Source organism: Olea europaea, chromosome 2, assembly GCF_002742605.1.
Source record: "Olea europaea var. sylvestris chromosome 2, O_europaea_v1, whole genome shotgun sequence".
NCBI lineage: Eukaryota > Viridiplantae > Streptophyta > Magnoliopsida > Lamiales > Oleaceae > Olea > Olea europaea.
Genome location: NC_036238.1, coordinates 23267477 through 23279296, shown reverse-complemented (window position 1 = coordinate 23279296; position 11820 = coordinate 23267477). Strand labels below are relative to the sequence as shown.

Sequence of the window (11820 nt, the reverse complement as noted above, 5' to 3'; positions counted from 1 at the left end):
CGATGCTTCCTACGTGAAATCCAACAAGTTCTCTTACGCCGTTGTCGTGGTAGGTGAACCACCGTACTCAGAGACATTTGGTGACAGCCTAAACTTGACGCTTCCCGATCCAGCCCCAACTGTCATTACGAATGCCTGTGCGTATGTGAAATGTGTTGTCGTCCTCATTACTGGACGTCCAATCGTGATTCAACCATATGTTGCTCAAATTGATGCACTTGTAGCTGCTTGGCTTCCGGGTACAGAAGGACAAGGTGTTGCTGATGTTTTGTTTGGAGACTATGGTTTTACGGGCAAACTTCCTCATACATGGTTTAAGACTGTCGATCAGCTTCCAATGAATGTTGGGGACAAACATTATGATCCATTGTATCCATTTGGTTATGGACTCACTACAAAACCTGTAAAAGACAACTGATCTGGGATGGTGGGTTCAGGCAATGCTTATGTAACTCGAAGTGTATGCTTGATTAAAGTATTGAACAGTCGGGTATCTAAATACAAAGCTGAATCCTGAATGGGAATTGAAATCTGTTAAATTCCGCTGTGCATGTTTAAATCAATTCCCAACAGCACTTGTAGCTGCTTGGCTTCCGGGTACAGAAGGACAAGGTGTTGCTGATGTTTTGTTTGGAGACTATGGTTTTACGGGCAAACTTCCTCATACATGGTTTAAGACTGTCGATCAGCTTCCAATGAATATTGGGGACAAACATTATGATCCATTGTATCCATTTGGTTATGGACTCACTACAAAACCTGTAAAAGACAACTGATCCGGGATGGTGGGTTCGGGCGACGCTTATGTAACTCGAAGTGTATACTTGATTAAAGTATTGAACAGTCGGAACAGTATAATAAATGAGATTTTAACTTATTGATTTTGTTGATGATAAATTCTTAAATCTTGCACTGACTAATAAGCTTGGCTTCAATTATCTTCGAAACATAAAAATTTAATCAAATGTTTGAATTTAAAATTTGTTAATTATTCTATTAGATTAATACGACGTAGTAGTTCAAGTGATGCGAGGGTGGTTTGGAAACATAATAGAATATTTTAATAATCATGACAGCCATCCAACTCAAGTGGTGAGTGCATACATGCCTTCCGTGTTGGGCCCACATCCAACCTGTTAATTTATTTATTTTTGTGTGGAATTATAAATGATTATAAGCTATTTAGTTGGGACCATGTAAAATTATAAATCATGATAAGCAATTAAGGTAACGAGAGATGTTTTTGTTTTTGCATTTGCTTTTTAGAAAAGAGTTTCTTGAATAAATTACATCATTTGCATTTAAAAACTATGTTCTAAAAGAGTATTCTTTTTTAAAATGTTTTTATAGGAATAATCTCCGACCAACTTTCTTTAAAAGCTCTTCTAAACAAATACTTTTGTAAAATTAATTAAACGAATTCAAAAGTAATTTTTAAGTCTTAAAATTTCTTTTGACTTCTGAAAAATTATGTCAAGGAAGTCCTAAATTATGAACTGATAGTCATAGATAAATGGATGATGTTACACGTATATCAAAATGTTTATATTGGCGAAATGGGCTCCGACCATGTGAGGGATTGGACACTGATATAAAGTCATCATATTAGTATCAATAGCATATTTCTAGATAAATACTGGAAGGTTTTGACAAAAAAATAAAAATAATAATAACCTCCTTTCTGTGTTCTGCTTTTCCTACAGGAAAACACCAATTCTCTCTCCACACTTTTTCTTTTACAAAACACAAACACCCAAAAAATAAAAAATATATATCTATATATATATAGAAACAGATAAAGGGGAAGGAGTAGAGAGACAGGAAAATCAAAACACTTTGTCACAGATTTCGCACTCTCCATCTTCTTCAATTGCTCCAATATGAACGACCTTTTAACGGTAATTTTTGCGTTTCCTAATTAATTAATTTTAGTTATGAGTTTTTGTTGCTGTTTATTTAGTTGTTGATGAAAATGTTGAAAAGGGTTTTTTTCTATTTCAATTTCTTTGGAGTCCAGACAATGTAATAAGAGATCGAAGCTTTAGCAGCTGAAAATATACGCAAGTTTTGTTCTTTATTAGTGTTGTGTGTGTTTGGGCGAGTTTTTTGTGTTATTATTTCCAGAAAATGACACGAGATCATCAGATGTTTAGTTTTAATTTGGGACATTTAACCATTTTGGCCATTTTATCTATAATTAAGTTTCTGATATTGTTAATGCAATTACATACACAAACCTATGTATCTATAAACAAAAGAAGGTGGTTGGAGGGGGAGGAGAATTGATATTTGAAGTAATGAACTTGATCTTTCCTTGATTCGCAAGACATAAAGGTGCAATATTTTGATTCAATTTTAAGTTAAAAACTTGTTGTCATGCTGATTTTAGCCAAAAAGGGCTGATAGGAAATGTAGATTGGCTTTCCAATTAACATTACGATCTGCTTAAGATGTTTGATATGGGTTCCACGATGCTGAACTTCTTTCTTTAATTTTGGCTTCTACTTTGCTCTGTTAAGTTTTACCTTCTAGTTTATACTGATATATAATTTTAGCTCCTTTAAGTTTTGCTAGTTCATCAGGGAATGCACTAAAATTTTAGGCAAAAAAATTTCTATTTGTTAGAATTTCTTTTGTATTTTATCCACCAGAATATATTAGCCCTCAGTTTGACCTCAAATTGTGAAAATGCAACATATGCATGTAAAATATCATGTTTGGTGAAAGATTAGAAGTGAAGAGATTATGTGGTCTTCGTCTTGCTTTAATCACAAAGTCCAAATGAAAATGAAGAGAAAAGGAATAAAAATTCTGTGAATATTACCTCTAAAAGCACATTCATACAAAATTAATAAATAACCTTTCAAATATATTATTAATGCTAGTTGAGCTTGAAGTAAATGCATCATATCTTGGAACTTTACTAAAACACAAAAAAGCAACACAATTTCTCGTGACAGGCCTGACTGTTAAAGCTTCCCATCTCAAAATGTTGAAATTACGAGATGATCGACATAAAACCATCTGTTCTATGTAGAAAACAAAGTCAATCTATTCTAGAACTCTATTTGGTCATTACACATTCTCGAGGTTGATAGAATGACAGAAAAAGATTCATCTAACCAAGTCCAAATTTATTAGGAATAATGCTTTGTTTATTCGTGGCATTTTTTGAAACAAAAAGAAACGTTGAAACATCTTGTGCTATTTGTACTGACACTAGCTTTTTATTTGATGAATGTTGGAACTTGATAAAGGTTGAATACATGCCTTATTCCTCATTCATGTCTTTGTAACCTGCATATATTGCATTTGTGTGGCCCAAGTTATTCGTTTGTTACTTATTTAACTATTTGAAAAGGCTGAAATAGAAGCTTTTTCCCATGCATATTAGTTAATATGGAAAACACTCCGACATTAGGGGGCCTTAGTTATTTCCTTATACTTTATGTGCATTTTGCAGGATTCGTTCGAGGTACCGCGGGATCAAGCTTCTAGGAATGGAGATATTGAAATGGGAACACAACTCGCACAAAATTCAGGAGATTTAGGCTTGGACAACTTCTTTAAGCAGGTTCTGTGGCCTGTAGACTAGTTTGCTCTTATTCTCTTGTTTTTCCCAATTAAACTTGACTTTTACCAATATAGTTACAAGAGCAAGTAGGTAAATTTTTATTTTGTTTTTGTTGTAGTTTTAATTTGCCATTTCCTTTTTTGTTGCTAGGTTCAAGAGATTGAGAAAAATTATGAAAAACTCGATAAGCTACTGAAAAAGCTTCAGGTATGAGTTTCTCTCTTCTTTCTGCTTCTGAAATCTTTCTTTCCTTCTATTTTTCTTGTGAATTTATCTCTCATTTACTAGAATGCCTGTGCATGTCCATATTTTATCTTCCCCTGAGTGTGAAAATAAATTCGGTCTTGTTTCCATTTCTCGCCTTGCGAGTTTAAATGCCTAAACCCCATTGATATAGTCCGTGAGAAAAGCAGACATTTTCCATGGTTGCATGTAAATGGAAAATGGTTGCGAACTACTATCGTATTACTGAGGATTCAAGTTTTGTACATGGAAACTATGAGTCACAGTATTTGAGTTTTCTGGTGTGACATTCTTATCAGTGCCGTGGCAGCTGAATAATTTGGGAACTTTATGACCTCTTAGCTTTACTTCCCCTTTGCTTAAGCTGTTGGTATATTAGGTCACCTACATGCTCAATGATATGGTGTCTCCACTATTTTGGGCATTCTATGCATGAGTCCTTTTCTTTTTCTCATCATTGAAGCTTCCTTTGATTTCATTTATTATATGAAATCTGTTGTTAGAGTTGCATTTCCTCTATAGAAGATTTTACACATGCAGATGATTGCATTTTAAAATTTTCAAAGACTTTTTTATCACTTGCATTTCCTCTATAGAAGTAGATTTTACACATTATAATTTTCAAGTCCTTTTTTTAAGTGATGAAAAAGCAATATTTTACTTATATACCAGAGTAGTACATAAAATTGACCTTTTGGGATGAAACATTATCTGCTTCCTCAATTCCCTTAAGACAATTTTGCAACTCTCTTTCTTAGATAAGTAAAGATAACTTATTGACTGACAAATACATGATGCTTCCCTGTATGCCCTTCGATGTACAAAGAATTGTATATATGCACATGATATTGCTCTTTTGATAGCTATACATGGTTTGTTTAATTAAATCATCAGAAGGTCAGCTTATACATCATGACTCAAAACGACATCAGGGGATGGTAAAAATGTTTTGTGCTATAACTTATAATTTGTGGTGCCTTTTGCTAATGTTCTTTGCAGGATGCTCATGAGGAATGCAAGGCCATAACCAAGGCTGCTGCTATGAAAGGTAATATATTACCACTTGATTACGTGTTCAATAGGTGTTGCATCAATTCGTTTTCTCGATATTATAAAACTTCAATCTTGCCAAAATAGGCATGGCTGGTGCAAAAAAAATTTCATCATTCATAAAGTGACATTATTTTTATGGTCAATTAAGAGGGTATTTGGTGGGGATTAAAATTAAATGTTTTAGTAAATTGTGATAGAGGTTTTTGAAATGTGTGGTTGGAAAGTTGTGGGGGACTCATAAAAGATATGGTTAATATTGATTGTTTGATTTTGACTTGGATTGAAATCAGATTTTAATCAAACCAAACAGCCTCTAAAACTAAATACCAACGTTAAGTCACATAAAGAAATAGTGGTATTTTGTCGGTAACTTTTGGATTCTACTTCATTTATTTATATTCTCTTTTTAATTTCTGATTTGGTTTGTTACTGTCACTTCCCTTATTTTAAATTCTAATGCTCATATTCATGGTGATAATGAATTGCATATTGTTTTCTAGTGGAGGACTTTGTGTCATTATACTTGGATATGGTGAGAATACATATATCTGTTTTCTTGCCATTTTCTTTAAATTGACTTCTCACTGGTTAAAACTTGTTTATAATCAATGTAAATCTGCAGCAATCAAGAAACGAATGGAGAAGGATGTTGATGAAGTTGGAAAAATTGCCCGCCTAATTAAATCAAAAATTGAGGAACTTGACAGAGAGGTGAGGAAAATATAGATCACATTATTAACTTTCATTTGTCAAGACATGTTTAGTAGTGACATCTTTTATTTTTTCCTTGTCTTTACAGAATTTAGCCAATAGACAAAAGCCTGGATGTGGAAAAGGATCGGGCGTTGACAGATCAAGAACAGCAACTACAGTGTAATTTAGACTCCAATTCTCATGCCTGATTATGTTACTCTATAAATGTTTGTGTTACATGGAAGACATTAAAATGCAATAGCTTTTAATGGGCTTGAAATTTTGTGAATTTGATTTATCTGCATCAAAAGCGGGAGCAGAGTTACCCCCCATTGTGGCTGTAAAGAGATCGGATATGGATCAGATCTACCAAAATCTGATCAGATCGGATCAGTAAGAATAATTATTCGATCCGATCCTATTCGATAATGCAACGGATATTTGATTGTTAAATTCATATTCGATTTGCTATGTTATCAGATATTCAATCCGAAATTGAAAAAATTAGAAAGATAAAAATTTAATACAAGTCAACTTTTAAGCCCTAGAATTAAAAGGCCCTTTTGGCCTACCAATTTATAGGTTGCAAATTTTATGATATTTTAGTGAGTATTCGATATGAAAAGTGAGAAGTTGGGAATACTGAAACAAACTTTAATTGTTGGCTCCTTTGGTTGTTAATTTATGAAATAAATTATTTTTTATCTTATTTTAATTAAAAATAAATAAAAACTATTTAAATATTTCAATTAGCAATATTATACTATTATCTAATACTATTTATTAGTTGAAAATTATGTGTAAAATATAATACAAGCTTCAAAATGAAAAAAATTATGTGATAATATGTAAAATATGTTATATTATTTTAACAATTCGGATTGGGTTATTATCGGATTGAATTGACCTATATCCATATTTGCTTCATTTAGTTATCGGATTCGGATTTTGATTGAGTTATCGGATTGAGATCCTAAATTCATCTCCCAATAATTTCATCGAATTCGGATTGGTTTCGAATCAAAATTCAAACCATTAATAGCCCTACTCCCCACATGATTGGTAGGCACGTGGACAATATCTTTTGATAACTAATAAGCCAAAACTTTTATCAAGGAAAAAAACAATAACAAAACTAGAGGACAAGGGGACCTCATAGACATTGATTAAATAAATTAAAGACTAAGAAACTATTCTCTACGTTCTCTTTGCACATACTTGAATTTTAGCCCATGATGACATCAATGAAACAGCCCTTCTTACAAGCATAGAGCCTCAAGAAAATGGTCCTTGCAATTCGATCATTCTTCCATTTTCAAATTGACCAAATATCAGCAATTAGTTCCATTCAAAATTTAAGCATGGTTTTTAGGCTTGTGGGAATTGTCAAAAAGCTCTGTAGAATTAAGCCATCAATAAAATTCGACTCCAACCCTACACGTACATGTTTACAGTTCATTTACCTTTCTCCTAGCACATAGTTTTAAGTTCTCATTCAATTTTTCTTTAGTGGAGGTTAAATCCGATAATATGTAAATTGAAGAAAGGCTCATGGATTAGTTATTTATTAACTGGATATACTGCCTTTATGTCCATCCTCATCATCATTTTTGTTGCTTTCACAGCTTTTTGATCGAAGATCAATATCAGGAATATTTGTGTAAACTGTTTAATTACACTGCTAAGGCCCATTATGTTTAATCAAATAATCCTGGCAATGAACAGAATTTATTTGAATAACTTTCAGGATTCATATGATTATCTGGCTTAGTGAAGCTCATTGTCATAGAGTCCAGATTATCCTCAGTTCCTTGAACGTTGTAGTTCAAGCTTTCAGAAATGTTAATTGATTAAATCCTGATTGAGTGCATATCTTTGGTAGATATATCTAATGATGATTTAAATAAAAGTCTTCTAAATAATTATACTTGACTCCACTACAGTGCCATGAAGAAGAAGTTCAAAGACAAGATGTCTGAATTTCAGGTAGGTCAGATACACAATATGAAAAGGTTTCATTTTCTTACTTCTTCTCTTCTGTTTCTCATATCTGTTAATGAATACTTTTGCAGACTTTAAGAGAAAGCATCCATCAAGAGTATCGTGAAGTAGTCGAGAGGCGTGTATTCACAGGTCTTTACCCTCCTCTTGTTATGAAAAATTTCTGCAACCTTTTGCAATAACTTTCTTATATCTTGACAAAATGTGATGGTTTCTTGTTTCATGGGATCATCAGTGACGGGAAATCGAGCCGATGAAGAGGTAAAATTTGTTTTGTTTATCTTTCCATTTTTTTTAATGTGTAAGATTTACCAAGTATTCAATTCTACTTCCACAGACAATTGATAAATTAATAGAGACTGGGGATAGCGAACAGATTTTCCAAAAAGCAATTCAAGAGCAAGGGCGAGGCCAGGTTAGCTCTATTTTCTACCTTTTCCTTTATTTTTTCCTCTATCCCCTTTCGTCTTTGCTTTATTTGTTGTTTTTGCGTGCAGATAATGGACACGCTTGCAGAAATTCAAGAGCGTCATGATGCTGTTAGAGATTTAGAGAAGAAGCTTCTTGACTTGCAACAGGTATTATGGTTTATTTGTTGGCAATGATAATAAGACTAAAATCCCTCTCAACCAAATTGCTGCCGGCCATTAAGAATGGAATCCCTCTCAACCAAATTGCTGCCGGCCATTAAGAATGGATCATTCGTCTTCTTCGAGTCCCTACATGGGCTTGCTGACATCAAATTATTCAAGTCCTATTAATTTTTGTTTTCTTCTGTGCACGTGTTGGTTTTTAATCTCTTCTTGGTCTCCTTGTGTTTTTGCTTATATTATTGCATATTCATCCTATCTCTATTAGGCTGTATTATGTTTTGACTCAAATTCTGCTAGCTCTAGGCCAAGGAAACTGTTTCTTTTCCATCTTGCTAGTACCATCCATGGCCGGAGCTAGGATTGGGATTGAGTGGGGACTGGACTTGACTATAGAAATGTTTTTCAAACAAGTCGGTGATAATATAATATTAAGCACTGTATAATTTTCACAATTGTACCCTTTTCAATGGAATTTCATCCTGAACATTAACGTTATAATCGTTAACATTATAATCTATAATTGGGGTTTTCTACACTCATCTTTCACCCCTGGCACAACAAGCTTCAGTCGAAAGGGAAAATTGCAGCAGCGGTCTCTAACATTTTTGTTTTTTGTAGACTTTACCCTAACTTTCATTTTATGTCAGTGAAGGTCCCTAACCTTTCATAAATATACACTCGAGATCTATCTGGATAGAAACCGTCCTAAATGTCATCGGTTGATCGGGAAAATTTCTTGAACTATCTGCTATCGCGATGGTTTTATTAGATGTTAATTCCTTAATTTTCCTGATCAACTGACGGTGTTTGGGACGATTTTCGTTCACATGGATCTCGGGTGCATATTTATGAAAGGCTAGGAACTTTCACTGATACAAAATGAAGGTTAGGGTAAAGTCTGTACAAAATAAAAAGGTTAGGGACCGGTGCTGTAATTTTCCCCGGTCGAAATACTTACATTTTGAGCGTTTGAATATAAATACAAACAGATAGTGCACAAAATTATGGAATGGAGGAATCATGACCAGGAGACCTGATTACAATGAGACAAAATATACTGTAACAGCAATTAGAAAAGTGGGAAAACAAAGGTCTGTAGTTTTAAGCCGGATATCGTAGTCTCTGATGCTAAGGATGAGAATCTAGCTTGTTTGAAAGATTTTGATAGCATGAAGTTTCAACTCAAAAGGAGATTTTTTTTTTTCATTTTTTTCTTTTTTTAAAGGGAAAAATTCCGAAATGCAGTGGGGTCAATTGCTCCCTCTGGACCCGCTCCTCCCTCTGCCCCCGATATCATCATTACTGTGGTTTGAAACCTTTTCATAAGCAAGGCAACAGCTGCTAGGCAGTTTTGACATGCTAACTAGTTAGCTTTGTGAAATGAATTATGTATTCATAGCTAGCTGTTTTTAGTTAACTACGAGTTTAAAAGGTGAAAATCGGTAAAATATTGAATTTGAAGTTATGCTTAACTGACGTGAAGATGCTGATGAATTTCAGTTCGTCAGATTCCATTTTTCTTTTCTACTTGCAATTTTTCTGTCGAAGCTGGTTAGTGATCTTGGTTGGACTGAAAGATTTCATGCACGGACCGATATCAGATCCCTTCTTTTCACCCCTTTTCTTTTTCCTACATCGGTAGTTCCTTTTTAGGATTTTGAGAGATGATTTGCTGTTTCCGGCAAAAATTTAAATCTGCTTGTGACTTTCACTAATCTAGACCACCTAAGAGTGATGAGATGAGTCTAAGCCCAACGTGACTGTTGGCCTGCCATCATTTGTTTTGCATTAACTGTATTACGAAAACACATTGAGATCAATTTAAACAATTCTAAAAGGCTGTTTAATTCATCAATGGATTAACGTCCGTGCAGATATTCATGGACATGGCAGTATTGGTGGATGCTCAAGGAGACATGCTCAACAATATTGAATCACAGGTAAAGAAAACGCGAACTCTCCATGCTGCCTTGTCCGATATGATGAAGCATACAAAGGAATTCTGTATATAATCAGACTGATCTCCACTACCCTACTTTCTCAGGTTTCGTCTGCTGTTGACCATGTGCATTCCGGGAATACCGCACTTCAGAAAGCAAAAAGGTTACAGAAAAACTCGAGGAAATGGATGTGCATTGCTATTGTCATTCTCCTTATTATCGTCGCAATAATCGTTGTGGGCGTGCTCAAGCCATGGCAGAACAATAATGGTGCTTAGCTATTCACCACAATTTATTGTATAAACAGAAAAATGATGCTAAATGGAATTGTTTTCCTACTTACACTCCATTATAGCTATTTCTTTTATTCTTGCAGTCAATACTTTTGGATTTGTGTGTGCGCGCCCAGTAAAGTTTATATACAAGTTTACTATTTGCAAGTGTAACGTTATATCTTCAAAAATATGCTCATTGTTTGCTTTAATTTTTTACCTTGGAGGAACGAAACTATGTTTCTGAACTCGGACTCATTTTCAATATTTTGAAGCAGGATATTTTATGTGAATGTCATGTGACGATTTAATGGAGATATGGACAGTTTTTGCCAGTGAAAATTAATAAATATTGATTTTGTAGCTACAATAAAAGGTTGATGATGACTTTTTAGGTGATAGGTAGGCCTGTTAGATAGTGATTATGAGAATTAATTTTTTTACCATTACAGAGAAAAAGTAGATCTCACTTGTAAGTGAAGAAGTAAAAAATGATGGTTGGAATGGTAAAATAACGGTCAAAAAATTGATATTTTGAGGTGAAAAAGTGATATCAAACGGGGTTAGAGACTAGCAACGCAATTTTTGCTATCAAGAAGGGAACATGTTAGAGCTAGTCGGGTAGGTCGTGACAAAATTGGACAAAGACGATTTAATGTTAGAAAATAAGTTATTGAATGAAGAATAAAATAGTTTCAATATTTATGACTTGAGTCCATCTACCAAAAAGATAAAGACGAAAATGTTTGGCTTCAAGTTGTGACAATGTGAGCATGTTTGGCTTAGCTTATCAGCTTCTTTTGACACAAACTATATGTTTCGGCGTGCTTAAAAGCGCCTCCTAAAACCCACCTTACTATCATGCGCTTGAACATATTTTGATAACTTAATTTACTTTAAAAATTTTGAGTAAAACTTTTACTTAATCTCAAATTTCAACAATAAAAATATTATCGCGAGTTTTCACTTCTATTAAAAAGAAAGATTATCTATGTTTGTTCGTCATTTTGTGTGTCTTCACCTCCCCCATAGCCTTAATAGAGAATTTATCCTAACCAATGATTCAATTTCAATGGGAAAGGTTTTCGAATTTCTTAATGTGAGTAAGAATTTATTCTCCTTTTCTCTTTGTATCTCAATTATGGGTCCTTTTTTCTCGATATTAGTTTATTTAATTTTAAAATTTTTGATAAAATTATATGCAGGCTTCATTTTTAGGCTTCGTTTTCAGTATATTTTTTTTTGATGGGTAAAACCACTTTACCAAAAAGATGTTAATAAATGTCTTGACATAATTGGTGTTGACAAGATATGATTGGATGATAAAATTGTCAATATTTTAAATAATCTAATAATAGAATGTCATGCAATATTATGTCAGAGATTATGTATCACCATTTTCTAGGGATGCCAAGAAAAAGTGGCATGCTATTTATTTTTTTAAAAACTTT

At 33.6% G+C, this 11820-nt stretch overlaps 2 protein-coding genes across 2 annotated transcripts in view; both read left to right on the top strand.

Annotated features, from left to right (window-relative positions):
* The window catches only part of LOC111367288 (beta-glucosidase BoGH3B-like), an 8170-nt gene extending 7293 nt beyond the window's left edge, over positions 1–877 (top strand). The window contains exons 10-11 of the mRNA XM_022988088.1: positions 76–218; positions 577–877. Of these exons, the coding sequence (XP_022843856.1) occupies positions 76–218; positions 577–776 (343 nt within the window). The 3' untranslated portion in view covers positions 777–877. The remainder of the gene's footprint in view (positions 1–75; positions 219–576) is intronic.
* Positions 878–1677: 800 nt separating this feature from the next.
* Positions 1678–10581, top strand: LOC111367285 (syntaxin-132-like). The gene is made up of 13 exons (XM_022988077.1): positions 1678–1898; positions 3464–3574; positions 3725–3781; positions 4817–4865; positions 5493–5581; positions 5670–5743; positions 7507–7549; positions 7636–7696; positions 7800–7825; positions 7902–7979; positions 8062–8142; positions 10032–10097; positions 10202–10581. Exons 1-13 carry the CDS (start codon positions 1881–1883, stop codon positions 10373–10375), a joined length of 927 nt encoding a protein of 308 aa, XP_022843845.1. The 5' UTR covers positions 1678–1880; the 3' UTR covers positions 10376–10581.
* The last annotated feature ends 1239 nt before the right edge of the window (positions 10582–11820 follow it).